The 24,581-nt window shown below is 28.9% G+C and overlaps 1 protein-coding gene across 1 annotated transcript in view; it reads right to left on the bottom strand.

Moving 5' to 3' along the window:
• The window catches only part of LOC142317727 (opioid-binding protein/cell adhesion molecule homolog), a 306,375-nt gene that overhangs the window by 105,272 nt on the left and 176,522 nt on the right, over positions 1 to 24,581 (bottom strand). Inside the window, exon 4 of the mRNA XM_075354275.1 lies at positions 5,690 to 5,818. Within this exon, the coding sequence (XP_075210390.1) occupies positions 5,690 to 5,818 (129 nt within the window). The remainder of the gene's footprint in view (positions 1 to 5,689; positions 5,819 to 24,581) is intronic.

Here is a 24,581-nt window from a genome sequence, read left to right as displayed (position 1 = left end):
TGGGAATTTTGTATTACGTGCTTTATATTGTTCTAATTTATGAACTTGTTTACAGGTTTTGTTTTAGTACTTCCAAGGTCATTATCCTTCGTTATATTGTTTAAAAATAAAAATTAAAATCACCAGCAAGATCATCAGATGTAAGAATGTTTTGGGTCGTTACATTTTAATAAAACACAAAAATAAACGTCACATGAAAGAATTTATGTGAGTCAATACTCACACATATAATACTTAAGGATGTAAAGTGTGGTGACATTTACAAAAAAAAAAAAAACACAAATGTAAAAATAAAACATTGAATACACAGTAAAGAAGATACGCAAAAAATGTTGGAATTAGTGCAAATTTGAGAACTCTGTGTTCGGGTGTAAAGTGCCTTCACATGGAGGATTTTCTTAGCCAAGACAAACATATCACATTTTAAGTCGCTGAATAATATAAACGCGTTACTAATTTCCTGGTATGTAAGTAGGCAACTATTTCTCCTTCTTAGCCATTTTCTAAATCAGAAGCAGCATTATTTCTTTGACCGTACCTGTTTCTGTGGTTTCCATATCTTGCACATTTTTCAAGAAGATGCTTAACCGTAAGTGGTTTATCATATATACGGCACATAAGGGCTGTCTTCTACGATTAACAAATATGAGTTTGTTACTCGTATTCGCGTGTGACCGATTCTGAGTCTGGTCAACACCACTTGTTCCCGCCTAGTCTGTTCCGCTTCGCTCTTCCATTTATATGGAGTATTTTTAATCTCATTCAGTTTCACATTCCACCTTCTCTATTAATTACTCCACGTAGTTCAGATAGTCATTATTAGATGACCTTTAACGTCTGCCACTCAAATAGGAATCATGTCCATGTTCTCACAAAATGTTGCCATTCGGGCTGCTCAGTCTCCCCTTTCATTTGCTGAGATACCAGCGTGCCCTGAATCCATAAAAATTCACAACGCGGTTCATTCGGTTTAAGACATAGAGAATGGACAGAGCAATAAGGACATCCTCAATATCCTTGTTTCAAATTGCAATAAATCCGCTTAAAGAGTTAGAACACATAAGAACTCTCTCTTTGCAGAAATATTTTGTGTAGCGAAGAGCTTGCTAGATAACAATAAGCTCTGCCGTGTAACTTGCTATACCTGGTATTTTCCACAAATGAGCTTCTCTGTTTATATATATATAAAGCATCCAACACCATTTTCTGTTTTGGAACCATCAGTAAAAATTTTCATACATCCTTCGTAGTTCCTGAAATTCACGAATATTCTTACTGGATGATCACTGCTGGTTTCTATTTTATTTTCCCATGACAGAGTACTAATCCTGTGCGTATAGATGGAAAAACCATGGTGGTATTTCTCTCGTAGGAATCACTAATGTATCCAGCAAAGCAATTTCGTGTTTTTGCTAAAACTCACGATACGTTATTCTGGCTGATCTGGAATAAGTAGCACGTGTTCATATAAAGCAGCCTAAAAATTATAATTAAAATTTATACAGTTTATTTCCGTTAGAAAAGCCCACATATTTGATGCATATCTTAATACTAAGATCGTTCTTCTATAATGTAATGACATTTTTCTGGCTTCAGATATTAAACTAGTCACCGGACTTGTACGGAATGCGCCTGTGCCATATCTGACAACGTTCTTTTCTATTATTACTAATGTTCATAGATGCAACGTTTTAGCTGATAAATATACAATGCACCCGTAATCGAACATCGGTTGAATCAATATTTTTCAAAACCACGATAATGTCTCATTATCTGAATCCCAGTTGATGTTTGATAAAAATTTAATAACGTTAAATGCTTTCTTGCACCTACCATTCAAATCCTGTGTTAGTAGTCCCCAAGTAAGGGATCCAAAAATCCCTTAGTATTTGATAAGCTTAGCAGTAAGTGAGTAAATAAGTAAGAAAGAGATTTAATCCCTAAGGAGTAAGGCCATTCAAACCCCTTTAGGTCTAAAAATCGTACATTATTTTAAGACCAAAAAACTGTACATTATCGTTTTACTTAATAGGATAGTCATCTCTGTTCAAAACAGGACTAGGATGAGGATATTTTTCCTACTCTGGTTACAATTTGAATCCGTTATTGTTTCTAAATTCTTTAAAATTTATACTTGACCATATCTGTAATGCTATTGACACATAAGATTACCAGATTACCGGCGTTGATTTCTCCTGGAATGGCTAATATCAGTAGCTATATTAATGGCAAAAGTAAACAAGGTACCACTCTCGACGGTGAATCTTATGATGTACCATTTTCTATTATTTTCTGACGAATACTTATTATAAACTCGTACTTGGAAAGTAGTAGTTCTTGTAAATGCTAAATAATACCGGTAAATTGTCATTCATGAAGTTGAAGCATTATTCCATGACGCCAAGTCCTATCAAATGCCTTCGTAGATCAAACAAGACTCCGGCACAATGTTTTATAATGATGAAACTGTTGTTTATAATATTTCCTAAGTTGATTATTTGTTCATTAGTCGAATGATAGTACTTAAACCAATGATAATGTCGAACACTTGGATTTTTGAATGACGTTTTCAGGATTAAAACAGCTGACACTTCTATAACTCCTGACATGTTGGTCAAAGTAAAGGACAAATTCCGCCATCGGTAGAAAGTGTTACTCTTTCATTTTTTTTGTAATTCATTATTGTATGTCAGAGGTAAGAAATATTTCAGAAACCAGATCATCTTTTTTTTACACCTGTATAATAAGTTTGTCAAAGTGCAAGAGATAATACCGTCAAAAAATGCATAAACGTTATCTTAAACCGAATAACGGATTATTCAGTTCCACCCACTTATCAGTACCACCACATATCTAGTGGTAGGAAAAATGAACTATTGCGCATCAACAAACTACATTTACAAAATTTAGAGGTACTGTACATTATTAGTAATAAAAATATGTTTAAATATTTTCAACCAAAACGGTCAACGTATAGAAATTATCACAAGAAAATTATTATCCTTCTTATTTTGTAGCCAACAGTACATTATATACGAGTATATGATATTTATTTATTCTGTGATCGATACAGTAATTCTCTTTCATACGTTTATAGTTTTTATTACAATTTTTTCAATGTACTACATCGTCTTCATGTTAATAATAATTATCTTCTTCTTTCTCCTGTTTAACCTCCGGTAACTACCGTTCAGATTATATTTCAGAGGATGAATGAGGATGATATGTATGAGTGTAAATCAAGTGTAGTCTTGTACATTCTCAGTTCGACCGTTCCTGAGATGTGTGGTTAATTGAAACCCAACCACCAAAGAACATCGGTATCCACGATCTAGTATTCAAATTCGTGTACAAATAACTGACTTTACTAAGACTTGAACGCTGGAACTGTCGACTTCCAAATCAGCTGATTTGGGAAGACGGGTTCACCACTAGACCAACCCGGCGGGTCATGTTAATAATAATTACTTTTAAGTAGTGCACACATTTACTTATAAATACATACAGAATAAAAGAAATAACCATTCCTTATATAATAGACATAAATTGTAAAAAATACAGCCAGGAACCGGAAAACTGTTAGTCAGAAAATACCCAAATTTAAAGAGAAAATTAAGAAAAAATTAGTAATTTTTCAGTTATCAGAGCATATAAATGTAATTTTCTATATTGATTTCACACTATTACACTAGGTTCTAAAAAATAATCCAATGAGAGAGTAGATTTTTTTTCAGAAATTTTAGATAAAAAATTTACAAATAATATAAAACTAGATATTATCTTTCAAACTCATTGGAAAATGTGTTTCGTGAACAGTGGTATGCCATTTACGTATTCATTTCAAGTTAAGAATACATCTTTATATTTTTTCATCATTTATTATCTTATCATCGGACCCATCTTCTATGTTCTGTTTATGATCAACTTGCAATCACGGCAGATACCACAGTTGCAACGTTTGCTGACGATACTGCAATTCTTGCTGTCCACGAGGATCCGGTTATTGCGTCTCGTTTTATTCAAAATTATATCACTCTCCTCGAATCGTAGCTTACATGTTGGAAAATGAAAATAAACGAAACAAAATCAAAGCACCTCACGTTCACCCTTCGTAAGAAACAGTCCTCCTTTTTTTATCTTCGATGTTCCTATTCCGAGATCTCAGGATTGTAAACATTTGGGTTTTCATCACGACCGACGACTTACTCGGGCGAACATATCAAATATCAGCGGAAATAGCCGGATCTCAGGTTTAAATCATATACTGGCTGATAGGACATAGATCTCGTCATTCAGTAGAAAGTAAATTATTGATTTATAAATCAGTTCTGAAGCCCGTTTGGACTTACGGGCATGAATTGTGGGGTACAAAATGCAACTCCAATATCGATATACTTGAACGCTACCAGAATAAAACATTGTGTAAAATGCTAAACAAACCCTCATCCATCAATAATAGCTTCATATACAATGATCTTAAGTTGCGAACCGTTCGGCAGGAAATCTCTCAGGTCAGCCTACGGTATCAAAATCGTTTGGATCGGACCCGAATTATTTGGCGGTCAATTTACTGGATAATATGATCAGTGATTTTCCAAGGTTACTGAGGAAGAATATTCTTGGTTTGCCGTTTCAGTTAGGTGAATTTATGGTCTGACTGTTTGGAGTGCTCTTCTGTTTAATTTCTTTCATATCGTTGTTATCGTTAAGTCACCAGCCGTTGGGTCTGTACCCAACGGCTGGTTAACAGACCGTTGGGTCTGTTAACTTAATGTTAGTTCAAATATAGATCGTATTTACTTATTGTTCAATTATCTTCTGAACAGATTATAAAGTAGCCGTGTCGTTATAACAAAAAAAAACATATTATCTGTCATTTTTGTATAATTAAAAATGTAAAATTGTAGTCTGTTTAGTAAAACACAAACAGCAAAATTTAAATTGCACTTAAGCTTATTAAAAGACTAAAATAAATATTTGCTACAAACATTGCTAAAAATACATTCGCAAATATTTTGAATTTTTAATACTTAAATTTTCAAGAAAAAAAAACATTAACAAATAAAAATACAGTCATCATTACATTAAGCATAGCATTAGAACCAGAGGATATTTTGTTTAATTAAACAAAATTAATTATTCTTAAAACATCGTAGTAACATACAGTTATTTTAAAACGAATACCGTGTATGTTACACAAAGTTGAGTACAATAGGACATCGACTATATTAAATGACTATGTAAACGTGGCTGTTTGACATCAGCAACAATGTACGATCTGACATTAGTTTTGTAATATCGTAGATTGACACGAGCAACGTTGCTCATAGTTATTCCACCTAACATAAATTTTTTTCAAATATACTTCATTATATGTTTTTTACAATACATCAAAAATCAACGCTCCTTTTATAAAAAAAAACAACAATAAAACATACAAAAACTAAAGATTTAACGCTAATCTACTACAATAGATTTAAAATAAAAATTTAGGAAAACACTAATTCTTACAAATATAATTGTAAAATATTTCATCAAACTAATTTATTAAAAAAATCACATAAAAAATAAAATGGTCAATGAAAATAATCCTAAATAAACAAATTTTTTGGTTGAGTTTAATAAATATGATATGTTTTACTACCAAAAATGCAAAATCTAAGTTAATTCTTAATTATTGAATACTTACAATGTACTATAAGCGAAATCCGTTTACTTGGCGTCGGTGGTACACCATTAGAAGCGATACATAAATAGGCTCCCATATGTAATCTATTTACTCTTGTTATATTGAATACAGATCCTTCAATGCTGGTAACTGTAACATAAAATAGAAAAAAAATTTAATACCGTATTCTCACGCATTTATTCACGCAGCTAGATTTTTAAATGTACTGCTTTAGATATTCAGAAATAAGATATTCGGCCAAATAAAATTCATTTTCTCACTATAGATTTATTATACACCTATATAAAATTGTTTCCTCGCGAAAATCACGCAACTAATTTTAGATAAAAAATGTTGGTATTAAAACTTCTGAATATAGCGAGTAAATACGTTAAATCAGAATAAAATTTTTTTAAAAATTCAAAGAAAATTAGAGTAAAAGATTCGACCCATTAATAATGAGTCATGTTGGTTAAATAATGTGTTAAAAAAAAATTCCTAAATATTTTAATGCAAAAGTAAAACAAGGTTTTATTTCATTTCAAATAAATTTTAATAAACCAAAAAAGTTTAAATCCATGATGATCATATTGTAATGTTTTAATCAATTCATTTTGCCATTTTTGAGGTGAAACCATAATCCCGTCATGTAGAACCTTTGATATTTCTGGGAAAAAAATCGTGATAATAAATTTTCACAAGCCTCATTTGAAACCCATATTATACCGTTAAGAGACCAAATATCTGTAGAGATCAAAAATAATGGTAGCCTTACCGGTGCAAGGTCAAGAATATACGGTGGATGGATGAAAACTTCTCAGTTAACTTCTCTTAATTTTCAATCGATTACCTAAGAAGTGTGGGGTTTCTATCGTCGTGGTTTAGAAGACACTTTTCCTTTTGATGAATTCTGCTTGCTAATTTCCATTCCTTAGCACAATCTTTCCCGGACCAGACAGTAGAGATTAGATCTAATTGGTTGATTTAACAGCAAGCAGCTCGTACAAACAATCCTTCTCATTCCACCTTACATACAGCATCAGTTTTGGTGGCATCAATTCTGGATTTACGACCGTTTATCGGAGCTTTATCTTACCTTGACCATGATTTCTTCCTAAAATTATTTTCGTACTTGAAACTTTTTAATCGCCCGTAACGAGTTGTTTAAAAAATTGGTCGATTCCGTTCCATTTTAGAAATTATTTGCTGATGGAAAATTGATCCATTAAGCTTTTCTTTGTAAAATGATCTGGCACCCAAAAATCGCGTTTTTTTTGTATCCAGCCTTCTGCAACTGTTTTAAAGTTTATATTTAATTTATTGCTATTTTCCGTGATTTAATCGAACTTTTTAGTCATTAGCGGATCAGATGACTGTGTATCGTTCGCATAAAAATTTAATTAAAAATTTTTGAATCGGCGTACTGACGTTGTCACAAGTACTGATACTGCATCATGTTCATCAACATTCTAAAATTTTTTTAGCAACCTGAGTCGCATTTTTCTCTTCTTTGAAATTTAAAATGTATGGAATTTCTTCTTTATTTTAACCCATTTTAAGACTTAATAACTAATAAATAAACAAACTTATACAATCATAACCTGTTTAGTTACTCAATAATATGTCACTTTTCATAGATTAGTGTTCCTAGATTTTATTAATAATACTAGAATTATGTTATTATTAAGGCAGCTATCAAGAGAACACGAAAAAAGGTTTTCCCCACTTAAAAGTTTATATCTAGAACGATATAAAATTTTCAAGTACTTTTCTGCTTGCAACATAAAATATTCGATGTAATTTTTGATTCTATTAATATTAATTTTATTTCTTTGTTAACATTTTATTTTTCTTTAATTTTTTTTTAATGTAATATAGATTATTCCAGATTAGTACATTTTTTGTGCATTTTACTTATAGTCTACGAAATTTTCATAATAAAATATCTTAGAAAAAATTTACATTTTAAATTCAATTCAAATGACGATTTCAAAAGAGGAGGCCTCAGTTTATAAGTACAGGAACATTAAATTTACATTCCTTATGCAGTATATGAATGTAAACATTTTAAAACTGGATATTATTCAGTTATAATAAGTGAAAATTTACATAATATACTACAAACACATTCTTAGCCTTCATTTTAAGGCTATGAAGTTGAATAATTGTAACCTGTTAATTCAGCTTCAACAGGTTTCAATTTTATTCAGAAAAATATTTTAAGGCAGATGAAAAGCCATACTTAAAGTAATCATGCCACGTTTCTTTTACCTATCTTGATAGCTTATGCATGATAGATAATTTTTTTTTAGATATAACAGAAAAACTGAAATGTATGTATGTACGTAGTTTTAACAAACATCTTATACAAATATTTCATGCTCTTTTCACTTTCCTGTAAATATTTATCCCTTATATAATTTCGAATTCCATACAGTTATTTAGGGGAAAATGCGCAAGTATTTAAAAAAAAAAAGTATTTTCAGTGAATTTCTTTACTATGCTGATGAAGTTTTAAGATTCCCTTAAATTTTATTTCTATTTAAATAGCTACTTTAAACACTATGATACAAATAAATATACTCGCATTAGGCAGTATTTGGCAAATCTATTATTACATATATTTTACCAAAAAGTGACAAATATCCACTTGCAATAAAATATGTTAAATTACAAATTATTGAAAATAAATAATAAAGAAAAACCTTTTTTCAGGGAATACATTTACTGTACGTTATAAAAAATGCTAAATAATTTAAGATAATGGTTTGGTAATATGTGCATAAACCTTTGTCGCGTGTTCGCGGGTTGACAAAGATATTGAGAGACTAACAAAAGTAAACATTTCTTGTAAATACATTCATTATTCTAAAAATACATAAAATAAAATAAATAATAATAATCATAAATATATATAAAACATACAAAATACTAATTCAAATAAAAAGACAAAATTGATTTATTGACAATTAAATTATAAATACCAAAATACAGTCCAATTTACTAAAAACTTTACAATAACCGATAGAAAGTAATATTGCATTAACAATCGAATATCAATAGCCAAAATCTACAACTCACTTTCAGGAAGTATTATTACTTTTACTGATTATAAAAACCTACCCTACCGAACAGTTTCTTGTTTTCAACCACTATCCTAAATTAAATACTCGTAACGCATTCTTCAATCATTATTATTACACGCTGCACCGAACTCGGGCTTGCAAAATTACTGGCTACCCTATCTGCTGGTCTCCGGCAGTATTTACACCTCCGGCCTGCAGAATCAGTACCTGGCCCATTTAACAGTTCAAACGTAATAATCTTTGTTATTCTCGCCTCCTACGCTTTCCTATAAGTCCTTCCCAAGAAAGAATCCCTTCGTCATTCAATCTAGATTCTTCTTTCTTTTTTTTCTCTACCTTTCTTCGTTTGGAAGATTCCTGTTACACTGGCACCGTTACAGATTATTAATTAGTCTTTTAAAAACCTGTAAAAAGGGTTTTAATTTTGTTTTTATTGATTAAAAAGAAGAGTTACAAATTCCAAATCTAACCTCGCCTAATCAATACATCCACTGACTAAGATTGTGTTTGATAAAGCTATTATGAGACTGATTGAGGTTTATGCTTTAAATGAATACTAAAATTATTGTAGCACAATGAACCCCATGGCTACAGATTATTTCGCTCCGTGATTTGATGGAGTGATTGCTGATTTTTTCAAAAGACTCATTAAATATATTCTAATTTCTTTTACCGATATTATTAATCTACGTTTTATCTCACGTATTTTTCCTGATTATTTTAATAAATGTAATTCACATATTTAAAGCAGATGATAAATCATTTAGTTATTAATTAAAATTCTTTATGCTTGGTTTTTTCTTAAATGATTGAAAAGATAAAGTATTTAAAACAAGTTATTCCGCTATTTGAAGTCAAATTGGTTATTGTTGGACGAACATTGTGGAATCAGGGTGGCATGATATTATTGATGTGCTATTGGAGATAATTAAATACATTAAATTCAAAGCCCGATTTAATAAGATAAAATAAAAATCGGTTTCTGTAGACTTATTTTGAAACTCCTTGACTTTGTGGATAATCCATTATTAATAAATAAATTATATTTACTTTGGAATTAGAGGAGCTGCGTTATGGTTTATGAGTTACTTAACGAAAAGGGATTAATTGTTGCATATACATCGGTCAGTAGTGGTTAAAACGATATTGAATTGATAACAAAGTAGTCCAGATTGTATTTTAGGTCCAGTATTATTTTCAATTTTTAACAACAATATTCCTAAAGTTAATAATGTAGTAAGCTTTATTTGTTAGCTGATGCTGCATTTCTCATCTACGGTACCTCTCTCATGTACCTTTATTACAGGGTAACTAAGATCTCGTTTTTGGTTCAGTCAAATCTCATTATCAATGAACTTATAATTAAATTTTCTAAATACTATTTGTTTGTCTAAGTCTCTAAAAAAATTTGGGTTCCTAAAATTTTGTTGGAGTGATTTTTGGTCTGAAAATATAAAATACAATTAAAAAATAAGTAAGAAAACATTTTTTTTTGAGAGGGTTGGAATGTGTATGAACTGTAACATTATAATGATTTAAAATTATAAGAATACTTTTTGTACGTAGAACTGATGATGTATGATATTATTGCAAAGGAAGAATTTGAAATACCGCAACTGAGTCTGTAAAAATAATGCCAACACAACCTAGACTGATCTAAAGAAACCCAAACAGTATTCTTGAAACGTGCAGTAAAATGAGTTAAGGATTTTTGATAATCATTTAATTTTCATTAGAGAACTTCCATCAGAATAATAAAAATGAAATTTTTGAATCTGTTAGATTATAAGATTCTCAATGTCTACTGGAGTTAGTCCAACCAAATTTTACGGTAGAATTATGATGTGTAGTTCTCTTACGTTTTATATTATTTATGATCCCTATCTGAATGAGGAGTGCTACCTGCATCATGTCTTTGATGCAGGCTTTCACTGGCTACTAGCAAGTGAATGTTAAGTCACGACGGACTTTCTGCTCTGTACAAAACATAAGTGATTATTTCTGTGTGCAATTTTGAATATGTTTATGAGTGAAATCAATACACTCGTATTGATTTCATTTATTATGAAGTATATTTTATACTTTAGCACAGATATTTATGGTATTTTACATTTCCTATAATATACGTCGCAGTTATTTTTTTATTTTTATGAATCTGTACTGCATTATAAAAATTTTGATTATATTGGCAATTTAAATATTAGTTTAAAATATGTTTTTTTGAATAAAGTTCTCAAGGCTGGGTTACCCACGAATATGTCCAAACAGGTCTATATTTATATACTTTTTATACTTTTGTTAATAACATGGAATAAAAATAATAACTGGATGAAGTAGAATTAGGAATAATGATTGTGTTGTTGAAAGTGAAATAAATAAATACTCGTATTTATTTATCAATGCAAGGAAGAGAAGATTATTCTCAGTCTTCTTTTCACGTTCAACAAAGAGATGGTACGCGCATCTTTGAGTCTCTATTTGTACCTCTACGCACGCGAGCAAAAGCATACAGAGCTAGCGAGCAAGTATTCATGCATCTAAAAATTATTTATATTGATTTTTCAAAACAAAACTTTTGAAGGGATTTTTGGAAATTTAAAATTGAATCAGTCAAAATACTTTTCAGCCTATAATTCTAAAACTAACTGATTAAAAACTCATAAAACTGAAATAATGTGATATTTTTTCGGTATGTTTGTGAATCTTAGTACGAGAGCAAAATTTCAGTAAAGATTATTGTACTCTACTTAATATATATATCTTAATTATCAAAATCATTAAAAGATTTGTTTGTAGAAATTCAGCCGCATAATGATAGACAATTAGTAAAGAGCACAAAGAATGTTTTAATAAATTTATCGCAATTATTAAATATTTTCCTCATAATAAAATGTTTACGCATAATAATAATAATAATCAAAGTTTATTTAAATTGGAAAAACAGATTAGAAAATTATTTTTGAAATTTTGAAAAACTTTTAGAAGCGGCAGTTACAATTTCCAATTCTTTTTCATAATCTTAGCCTTATCCCATGCCGAATTCCATTAAGATAAAAAAATTCTACATTATTCGCCTTTCCATTTTAAATTAATTTACCGTCATAAGTTTCTTCTATTCTCTATTTCCTTACAGTAACCCCCACGTAACAACGTGTTTCTTTTCCTGATTTTGCCCCCGGAAATCACCGTCAGGTATTACTTCAGAAGATGAATGAGGATGATATGTACGAGTGTAAGTGAAGTGTAGTTTGTATAGCCTCAGGTCGATCATTTCTGAGATGTGTGGCTAATTGAAATCTAACCTCCGAAGAATACCGGTATTCACGATCTAGAATTCAAATCCGTATAAAAGTAACGGCCTTTATTAGGATTTGAACGTTGAAATTATCGACTTCGAAATCAGCTGATTTGCGAAGACGCGTTCACCACTAAACCGACCCCCGGTGGGTCGTAACAGCATGCTTAATCAGCCCGAAAGTCACTGCTATGCTATTGTTCTCTTTAACATTGGCACATCATGATTAGTCATCTCTTAGTTACGTAAACATGATGCAATTATTGTTTACGAAGCAATTTTTGTGTGTTAAGTTTCAGATACAAAACAATTATTTTTATTTTATTTTTATTTCTCTTTTGCTTTTCCACCTACATAAGGTTCAGTTCTATGGTTCTGCCCCTGAGCACGGTTCTTTTGGAGTGTGTCGTATATTTTGTTACATAGTCAATTAATGTACGATACGGTATTTTCCAAAAACTTTTTATTGTAGTTTACGGTTTAAATTTTTTAAAGTACAGTTCAGGTGAGAACAGTTACGGCTCAATTTAAGTCTGTTATGAAAGGCAAAAATTTCGAAGACAGGTGCGCGAAATTGTAAACAACGTGTATGATTTCATAAAGAAATAACTGCAGCTGCCTGTGGCATTTCCAGGACCCAGATTCAAAGCCTAAGAAAAGAAAAAAGAAACTTTCTTCGATCATAGGGGTCGGAATGTTCGTTCATCACCCTGGAAAAGAAAAAGAAACGTTACAAAGCAATTATCGGATTAGATGGTCTTATTAAATGTAGTTAGGCGAACTGTGAATAAATTTCCTTCAGTGGCAGGAAAGCTACCAACCAACAGTTAACGAACTCTGTAAAGAACTGAAAATTAAAATTAATTTTAACGGTGTTGAAACTAGTTTATGAAGAATTTTGAGAGAATTAGGTTTTAAGTGTCGCAAAAATAGAAAAACATAATATTAGATAGAAAAATATTTCCTATTTGCACGCAATCAGTGATTTTAGAAAATGTAACACAGCGATCGTAAATTTAGATGAATTCTATGTTTTATCATCTCATTCAATGGCAAAATCTTGGGCTGACAACAGCGGTGGAGGACTTCATTTGCCAATAAATAAATGTGAACGCTAAATTAAAATTCACGCTGCAGGTGAAATGAACTTAATTCCAAACGCAATATTAATTTAGACAGCCAGATAAAAAATTGACGATTTCGATGATAGTATGAATACTAAAAATTATTTGAAATGGGATAAGGAAAAAAATTAGATTTAGCCTTCCTCCTGAGTTTGTAGTACTTATTGGCATTGTTCCGTATCATAATATGGTTTTTGAAAAAACTTCCAGTGTCATCAAGCAAGAAACGAGATATGACTAAATGGCTACAGAAACGTCATATTCCATTTTATTCCGAAATGCTTAAACCGTAATTGTATTAACTACTTAAATAGAAAAAAATTAACAGAAAATGATATAAGTTTGACGAATTGTTGGAAAGAATTGAACATAAAGTTCTGCATCTTCCATCTTATCATCCTGGTTTAAATCCAATCCAGATATTATGGTCAGAGGTAAAATGACATTTTGCGGTCACAGCATAACATTTAAGCTGTCAGAAGTGGAGAAACTGTATGCTGATAAAATGAATTCGATGAGAGACTAACACTGGGAACCTTATCGTGTAAAGGTTTTCTTCATTTACGTCTTTATAATTGACCACGTCCCAGAAAATTCAGAACTGTTGTCCTTATCGTAGTATATATTTCAGTAGTATAGTATAAATGTTTCTTTCATCTTTTCATTTATATTCTTACTTCATTTATCCATTCATATGCATTATTTTCTCATTATTCCTTCTCCCTTTCCTGTATTTGACCGTAAGCAATTGAATTTATTTCCTCTTCTAGTAACATATCATTGAATAGTTTTACAGATATCTGCTTTACATTATCTACAGATAGTCTGATTTTATCTCGATAATTTTTACATCCCCTTTTTCAAATATTTTTTCTTTTCCTTCATTTGTTCACAAAACACAATATCGTCTACAAATAGCAGTGTACTCTTAATTTCGTCACTGATGTATCCATTGCTATAATGAGTAGTTTCTCATTCCTTAAGGAATTAGAATTTCTCTTTTTTCCCTTCTTGTTTTATTTACCTATATTAGTAATTAAGAAAAATTTTCTCAACAAAAATAAATCAAATTCGTTTTAAAAATTGTAACTCGTTTTAAAAATAAAATAATATTATTTTAAAAATAGTAATTAGTTTTAAACAATTTACTGGTGTTCAATAAGTTCTTTATGTTATTCTCAAAAACAATGTATATCTAATTTGTATGCGTACCCACGCGCGTGTTTGTGTATGTGTTCGTATATACACATACAAACACATACAAGAATATACATACAAGACTCTTAAGTATACATACAAGAGTATAATAACGTCCTGAAAGAATTTCGAAAATTGTTTCGAAACAAAAAAAAAAACGAAATTGTTTCAGGACGTTATTATAATATTTATATTAATAATTTTTTTTTATAATCAGCATTAAGTTTGCAAAAAATAAAAATTTAAAACAAAATATTCTATTAGAGATCGAAATAGTTTACTGTATAACTTAAATTGAATACCTTCTTTAATTAAGTTGAGTATATAAATTGATTAATGAAGTTAAAAATAAACTTTTATATTATAAGTTACAAAAAAATTATTATTATTTATTAAAAAAAAGTTCATTAAACAAAAAGCGTAAGACTGGCTCTTATTTATTCAATGTTTATTCTTATGTGTACAAAAAACCTAATAGTATTCCATCGGCTCATTAAGTTCTATTCAACCTATTTTCAGTATTATAGAAAAGTAAATAAAAAAGAAGTATCAGTGTTCAGTTATTCATTTTTAAAAGTAAATTATTATATCAATATAACACAATGATGAACAAAAATAAAAATTATGCAATTTTTTATTATTATAAAATATTTTGAAAAATCATGCACCAAACTTTAATAATTGAGATTCAACGATGCATTTGAAATATACGTACAATATTACAGTATACAGAATATATCTAACGTAATTATTGGAAAATTTTCACGCTGCTGTAGAAAATTACTGGGATTTGAAAGCGTATTTTTTAAGAGAAGTGTACTGTTTTCTCTTATTATAACTAGAATAATTCCATTAATAATGTAACTTATACATATTTATTCATGAAGGATTTTATTTTGTTTACGATCGTAATGTTATGAAAGCTGATAATTCTTTAATCAATTGACTTATTATAAGGAATTATATTATAATTTCTACGTCGATTTAGTAAATTATTATGATTATAATAATCTAATTATTTCTTCATAAATTATTACAAAATATTAATATAAACATTTAAAACAATAATATTATATTACAAGAATTATTTTTAAATACCTAAAATAATTAGCCCAAATATCTATGTTAAATGACATAACTGAAAATACCTTAGACATCTGATAAGAAATATTAGTCATTCCCGAAGTTTACACAAATATTTAAAAATAAGAGTAATTTTAAATCAGGCTTACATAAGAAAAAATCCCTTTCGGCACGCCGGGAGGCGAAGGTAGATTTCACCGGTGCTAAGTAAGGGACAAAAAAGATTTCCAACTTAAAGTTAAGAAAAACTTCAAATTTACTCAATACGATAACGGTTGCATGTGAAAAATATTTCACACGTTTAGCATACGAGAAGCCCCATCTTCTTACAATTCCAGCAAAATTTTGGTCATCACTTGCCGAAAGGTTTGGTCATATCAAAAATTATTTCAGACAAACGTTTTACGTGATATTTAGATAACTGACGACCACTTTAAATCGATTCGATACTGTGCCTATTAAGGGAGATATGATTTTTTGCCTTCAAAACCTAATTTTTCCACCCTCTGGGCCAATGGTTGGTGATATCAAAAACCTTTACCTACATAGGTTTTAGACCCTTATCCAAAGAATAGTAGGAGCTTTAAATGAATTCGATATTTTACTTAATAAGAAAGTTACAGCAATTTTTGTTTTTTTTTTTTCGAAAAAGCCCCCCCGATTTCTACTTCATGGTCCGATTTTGGTCGTTAACGAACTCAACCGAGATTTTGGGTGTTATTTTTAAGGAACAATTTGAAAGTGATTAGCTCAAAATTACACAGTTATCGTGTTCACAAGAAAGTGAAATAAAATTTTGAGCTGACGGTGGTTTTGGGGTCTGGGAGATGTGAAACGCGGAAATATGTCGAAATTTTCCGGAAGTCGAATCATGGTACCCATTACCCCATTACAATACGTAGCATTCTTATGAAACCTACCTAATAAGGAGTGAATTGTAATTTCTCATGGCTTTCTTTTCTGAAAACAACATATTTTTGCTCTTCGCCATGCAAAGCTCCCCGTTGTGTAAAATCTCTGTAACTGACATCATTAAATTTTTCACCGAATAAAAAATTTATTCACTGAACATCATAATTCTCATATAAAGTTTTTTGATTAGTACCGTTTTATTACTAAAATGTTTTATATGAATTATAGCCATTTAAATGTATAGAATACACAGTATAAACTTAAAATTAATGTACCATGTCTACTTAGAAACAATGCAATATTTGTTTTGCCTATATTTATTGCAAGATAATTAAGCTGTATTCACATTTTAAAAGAGTAATAACTGTAAACGATATAATAAACGCAGTATTTCATTAAAAATAAGAAAATTATTATAATTAAATGTTCAGCTATAGTAAAGGAGATAAAACTTATAAAAATTAAAATTCCAATTTAAATTGTGATATACATAAAAATTAGCGGAATAAATAAGAGTTTAGAATTCTCAATCAAATGAAAAATACGTATTTTTATTTTATCTGCTTTTATGGAATTTATGCAGTCACTCATAGAAATGGTTAATGTTACCAAAAAAAAAAAAAAACCCAACCCACATTTGCTAAGAAAAGTGAGGGGCGTAGTGATTTCCCGCATATCTCTTTTTAAAGCTGATAATTTTGGCAATATCCAACTGGACAAGTGACATAGGAGCAATTGACTATAAAATGAACATCGTTACTCTCAGGAAAACTACTACTTCTCCTGATTTTACCTTAAATTATCTACATCTAAAAGAACGATTGCAATAGTTAATAAAAAGAATCAAATTAATATAAATCTCTTTCTGTAGGAAGTAAAGTATTATTCCTTTCACCACATGAAAGGGCTTATTTAAAGAAATGAATACAAAAAATTGAAAATAAGGAAAATGGAGTAATTAAACGAAAATAAAATAATCGTAATTAGTTTTAGCGATACTTTCGTAAAATAAAAATAAATAATTTACAAAAATAAAAACGAAAATAGGTTTCAAAATCTTGTTCGAAAACACAAAAATATTGGTGAACATGAAAAAAATCACCAAGGCTACTTAAAACAGGAGAATAAAAGATAGAAGTAGTGAAAGAATTTAAATATCTCGGAGAATGGATCAGCTGGAATGCCCTCCAGAAAAATGCGATGGAAATCAGAAGAAGCAGACTCCAAACTACCCCTTAAACCTACCAAAAATATTTACAACAAAAAAAATTTCCTGAAGTGGAAAAATACAACATTACAAACGGTAATCAGATTAGAAGCCCTGTGTGGAACCAAACATTATCTATCAATAATTACCGCCCAAACGAAAGACCGCAGATCAAAGAAAGGAAAATCTTTAGAAAAATCCTAGGCCTAAATTCCAAAAGAACAAACCAATCCACATCAAAAACGAAACCCTACAAAAAAAAAATTATCAGACACAATGAGAAAAAGAAAAATAGACTTCTACGGACTCATCCTCAGAATAAGCGCAGACTAACTAAACAAATCTTTGACCATTTCCAAAACAGAAAACCAAAGCAGATTGGTTCAACAAAACAGAAAAAGATCTATGGCATCCAAATTACAGAAAGCATGCTCTTGGACAAAATCACTAAAACAATCACTAAGGACAAGAAAGCGAGGTTCCAAGCCAAAACCAAAAGTACGATCCCACCCCCCCAAAGAAGAAAGAAGTCAGATCGAAAGAATGAAAAAATACTGGACTAAAAGCAAGGAACAGAATTCAAAAAATAATTGATCCATCTTACCCCAACTCCAACTTTACCCCAAGCCGAATAAAACGTAAAAAAAATATAAATTAAAAAAAAATTAAAAGTTGTAAAAGGAATAGGCTAATGTTATTCAGTTCTTCCTAAGTATCCATTTTTAGAGATCATCGTCATTTAAAAAGAAATAATGTCAGTCACTTAGCTATGGAATAGAATTTGAAAGATAATTGTTTAATATACTGAAAAACAATGAATAACTTTTATGAAACTAATGAAAAATATTGCTTCTCATTTACGTCGGTTATATAATACAGAAAACAAAGCTACTTTAATTTTAATAGCTTTAAATCATAAAGATTAGCAAAAAAGTTTTTTTCTAATATTAAAAATTAAAAGAGTTGAAGCAGAAGAAAAAACACAGAATACATGTTTTTAGAGATTTGGAATAAATTTTTAAAAAAGTTATATAAAAATATTCACATACCGTTAAGTTTAATAAATTTCATTTATTAAAAGGTTTTCTCTACATCTTACAACACCTTCAGTAGAAGTTAATATAAGAAAAGAAAAATTTCAAAAAAATGTTTGTCTTTTATGTCCGATGTCTATAATTTTTAAAAAAACCGATTAAAAATTTCTGAGAAACAAATTTTTTTATCTATTTAATGCAAAATGGCAGATAGCCGGTAATTTTTTTTCTTTACTTTCGATTTGGAGGACCATTCTCTGAATTCTTGAAATGGTTCTTATATACACTCTCTATATGAGCTCTATAACTTTCTATATGGGCGTTCCCCCCTTAGGAATTATGAGAAAAAAATTAATAAAATCAATACCCTTTATATAGAAATATTTCCGTCAAATTTGAAGAAAATTAGTTTGTTAAATCTGAGATAAAAGACTAAAAGCAGTGCGAAACATACGTATGCACATATACACTCATATTTTTTTTAGTTTAGATGAATTAGTTCAGCTAAAACGTAAACATTTGCAAAAATAAATCCGATACCCCATTTTTAACGTGATCACCGTACTTTGCTATTTTAGCTAAATTTTTCAGGAAATCTTAAATTTGATGATATAACAAGATATATTTAATAATTACATATCGCCTTAAACAAAAATCCTGTGTTGTTTTACTTTAATTTTTTATAATATAGTTAAGTTTTATTAAAGTATTCGAAAATAATAATATCAATGCATAGAAAACAAGAGTTAATAAACATTATTTTTATTACAATTTTAATTAATTTAGTCACAAAAGTTAAATTTTTTTAATGCTTTTTTTGTATGAGTATTAAATTATTCATATATCCCGGTCATCCTGCTGCATTAATTAAGAGGGTCCTAAAATCTAAATCAATTTATATTTCAATAAATAATTAAATACGAGCATACAATTGAAGTTTAATGCAACTAGTTATACTTTAATAATTTTGAAAAAAATAAATAAATAAATTCATAACAGTTATTTTAAACTGCAGTAAATTAAGGAATAATCATATATTTTAGATTACAAGCTCAGAAAGTTGAACAACAAAAGGATGTTTAAAGAAGAGTACAATGTAGGATTACATTGTAATCCTACATAAAAATTGTATCTTACTTATCTTCGCTTGTATCTTACTAATAAAGTTACTTAAAAAACATTTTCAAATGACGTGGAAGTATGGAAGTAGTTCTTTCAGAAGACCTTTCGATGTCAATTATCCAGCTTTCCCCCATCGGAGATACCGAAAGCATTGTTAATTATAGTAGACATCTTAAAAAGTTATCAAAAATCTTAAGAAATATGTATGAATATAGGTTAAACTAAAAAGGAAAATTAAAATAAATTGTAATACAAAAAAGCCCTCGGGAACCGTAAGAACTTAAATACTTTAAATCTAAAACTAGACAGTTTTAATTTCTAAATAATCATTTGGTAATGAGGAATTGATGAATAAAAAAAATTGATTATACATTACTTCGTGAAAAATAATTGTTAAACTCTACAAATCGAGGGCTTACATGGAATATTATTTTGTCGAACGGAGAAAGTAAAACGGAACAATTAAATTATTTTTGTGAACATTTGTCATTCGATTGAAGGTGTTTTGAAATAGGTTTTATATTTTTTAATGTAATTTGAATGTAATTCATGTAATTTTGAAACAATTTCAAACTACTACTTAATTTTAAAAATCAAGTTTATTAATTCATCTCCGTCAACTTGATGTATCAAGTAGATGCAAAAGAATCTACAAAAAATAGCCGTAAATATATTTATAGACATAATTTAATATACCTTTGCACATTATCACTCTTATTCCAGATGTAAATAACAGTCAGCCCTAAACGTGGTAACTGTTTTTTAATATAATAAACAACATCGTTTTAATTTTTTTAACCCCGATTTTGGAAATTGTTCTCAAATTTAAAATAACTACCAACAACTTTCTAAAGTTTAATTTGGTACTAATTTGAAAATATAATTTAAAATAAAGACTAAAAACTACAAAAAATTAATGTTTTGTGTGCCATTAAGATGCTTTTTTTTCTTTTCTGTTTAGTCTCCGGGAATCATCATCAGGTATTACTTCAGAGGATGATATGTATGAGTGTAAGTGAAGTGTAGTTGAGATGTGTTAATAAGATTATCTAACACTACTCGTATCCTTTTCATAAATTAAAGTTATATCTTCTTCTTTTTCAATTGGCCACCTTAGGTCCACAATCAATAACTGAATCATTTTTTCTCTTTTAACCTTCTTTCTTCCCAATATTTTTTTATTCTTTTTCCATGCTTTCGCTTTCTCTCTTCACTGCATCTGTATTCATATTTCTTTTTCGTATTTTCCTAGAAATCCTTATTTTCTAAAATAATATTTCTAAATTTATTTCTATTTAATATTATTTCTTCCTTGATATTTAGTTCTTTCATAATATTTATTGTTCTATTAACCAAACCATGTGTTTAATTTTAGTTTTTGATTATAGACAAAATTTAAAAATTATTTTAGTCGTTCTCTTTTTTTCATTCTGAAAGGTTGGCCAAAAAACTTCCTTTCCTTTTAACATCTGCAAGTGCGTCATTAAATTTACAAAGCTTTTTTCTAATCTTCCATTTTACCAATCTTATTCATCAATAAACACTTCGAGTCATACAAATATTCAGGTCTAATAACTGTATTATATAGTATGTATTTTATAATGTGTAATGTAGTATAATATGTAACTGTATAATCAATATATTACATATTACCTAATTTTTGTGTTTCTAGAAATTGATTTTTTATTGCATAAATGCTTTGTTAAGTTATAAGCGATATAAATCTTACTAGCTCTAACTTTATTTGATTCTTTATCTAAAGAGTTGGATTTAATTATTTCACCTAGATATTTTAATTTATTCACTTTATTAATTTTTCCATATTCAGTTTTTAATGTCATTGGAGCTCTTTTAATATTTGTGATAAATTAATTTTTTTTGAAAAGAAAAAGTAAATTTGTTTTTTATTTAATATTTTTAAAAGATTTATTTGAGTTTCCGGCAGTTTTTTATCCCTGGATAAAATTGGCAGATAATCTTCAAAGACCAAATAATTGATTTTGAGATTCATACCTTTACCTCCTATTTTCACACTTTTTAATTTTAAAATTCCCACCTGTTTCTTTCTTTCCCTAATTATATTTTTCAAAACTGTATTAAACAGTTAGGACGATAGATCATCACCTTGCCTCATACCTGTTTTGATTTCAAAAGGTTCAAGCTTAGGCCTAGAAATTTTACTTTGAAGGCAGTATTTGGAAGGGCTTCTTTAACGAAATTCAACGTTTTATTGTATACTCCAAATTCCTCTAATATGAAAATAGTTTTTTCTATCTACTTAATAGGTCATCTTTGATCTGTTTAATATAGAAGATCATAGCTATTATATTTAATATATGATCATAGATTTAGTATAAACAATGCTATACTGCCTCGGGTGCTCAGAACGACAGATGAATAGATAAAACCTTTATCCCTTTTTCTGTCAAATGCTGTGTACTTTATATACGTGTGTAATGCTTGTATGCGTGTTGTTACACAAAGTTATATTCTATTATTAACTTTCTAAAAGAGGTTTAGTTCCAGTTTAATCTTACTAATTACGGCTAAAACTTAACAAACTGCTAGTAATACTCGTTTACCAAAATACATACTTGGCTATTTCTGAAATTATAAATCAAATAATTTACAATAATTGAAATAAAACTAAATGATCTCATAAAAAAAAAAATTCAAAATTTAAAAAGCTAAACTGTTATAAAAGTTATTCAGTTTTTGACACTTTTTCTTAAATAAATTTGAAAATAATCTTGTTGAAATATAAGAGCTTGGTGGGTAGAAATTTTTACGCTAAATTAAATTTAAATTTTGGACGTATGTTTTATGTAATAATATAAACGAAGCTGTACTGCCTCAGGTGCTCAGGACAACGACAGATGTATAAATAAAATCTGTGTTCCTTTTTCTGTCACATGGTTTACATTGTATATTGTATATGTGTGTAACGTTTGTTGCTTGTATTTAATCAACTCAGCAATATTTTATCTTGGATAGTGTTTTTTAAAAAATTGAACTTTTTTACTTTACATAAAACAATTAATTAATTTTGATTATACAAAAAAAAAAACAAATACATAGAGGATACTTATTAAATTTATACTACGGGTAAATTAGAAATTGCTACCTTTTCATTAATTTATTTAATAATAAATAATTAAAAATGTTTAGAATCAGAATGTTTTATTTTATAATTCCAATTTTTACTTTTTTCTTTATTTTTCATTCATTGAATAATTTATATAACCGAACATAACCATAAAATGAAAGAGAAAATAAAAAAATATATATATAATAAAAATAACTCATAGTTACGGTATAACGGCATAGTTATCTACGAGAACAATTGGCTTATTTTATCAGGTTTAATGATGTACGGAAGTAATCAGACAGATTCGTATTGGCTTCTTTGTAGATTTTTTTTTTTGATGGATTAATTTCACTATAGCAGCTTTGAGGCTTGTATGTGGGAGTGGAATTTTGTAGCGTATTAAAAATGCCAACCCTGACCGGAATTGATTGAACCCAGAACCCCCAGAAGTTAACACTCGCCCCGGAGAATTGGATATACTTTGCACATTAGTATGCGTAATTCAACAAAATGAAAATAATATTCAGCCCTAAAAGTGGTAGCTTTGTGTTAGTATTATAAATAACACTTTTAATTTCAGCTCTATTAAATTGGTGCCAAATTTAAAACAACTACAAACACCTTTCTGAAGTTTAGTTTTATCGTGATTCGAAAACATATAATTTAAAAATAAACTACAAAAAAAATTAATTAAACAATTTTAATACGTTAAAATCATTTTTTTTTTTTTTTAATTTTACTGGAATAAGTTTTTAGTTTCTAAATCAATTTTATTTATTTACATATTTTTAAGTCCATTTCATTTTTAATATTATGCAACTATATTATTCCATCTAGTTACGGATAGATTATTTATAGTGCATTATTATTTATCTATCACATGTAGATAGATAGATATTAAATTGTATCTGCCTCTACATAAAATCAATGTTTCATTATTAATGTTCTGTTAAATGTTCTGGAATTAATGTAGCTTCTTTGGTTCTTCTGAAAGCGCAACAAAGAAGTTAAAGGACCAAAAACGTGGAAGAAAAATGATGAAGTTAATAAATGGGTGAAGACTGTAAACTAACAAGACGAAGGAAAAGGCTTGGGACAGAAATTTATGGAGATAGGGTCCTTCCGCCAGGCAGAAAATCAGATGTTATTGATTATGATAGTGATGTTTGTTTGAATGAATATCTGAATGGTTTGAAAGTTTAGAATGGCGAATACATTTATAAAACAGATTTCATAATAACTTTATATTTTAATATTTTATTATTACTTCAATATTAAAAGTCAATTAATCACAGGTCTCAAGAGTGGTCGACCAAGTCTGTTCCAGGCTACATGTTTACCGGTTCATTTATACATGAATTGCAGTTAACTCAGACCTGGAAAGGTAGTAGCAGTAATTGCATTTGCCTACACACGCGCGCGCACGAACACACAGAGAGAGAGAGAGAGAGAGATAGTCTCGGCAGTAGCTAGAAAATTGGTTGAAGAAAACAAACATTAACAGTAAATATTTAATTATTTACATTTTTATTATTTATAAATAATAATTTATATTTTATTTTAATTACGTTATTCTTTTGTAAATTATTATTCATAAGTATGGTTTTAATTTCTTAAATTAACAATTTTAATTTTTTCAGACAACTAAATATAATTCTTATGTTTTTGTTACTAAAAAAGAGTAGTATTACAATTTTTCTTTAACTATCATACAAGAAATATAAGGAAATGTTAAATATAAATTGTTATACGAATCAATTTAAAG

This window comes from Lycorma delicatula, chromosome 1 (genome assembly GCF_047948215.1).
Source record: "Lycorma delicatula isolate Av1 chromosome 1, ASM4794821v1, whole genome shotgun sequence".
NCBI lineage: Eukaryota > Metazoa > Arthropoda > Insecta > Hemiptera > Fulgoridae > Lycorma > Lycorma delicatula.
The sequence above is the reverse complement of the archived record's forward strand: the minus strand, read 5'-3'. Positions and strand labels throughout refer to the sequence as shown.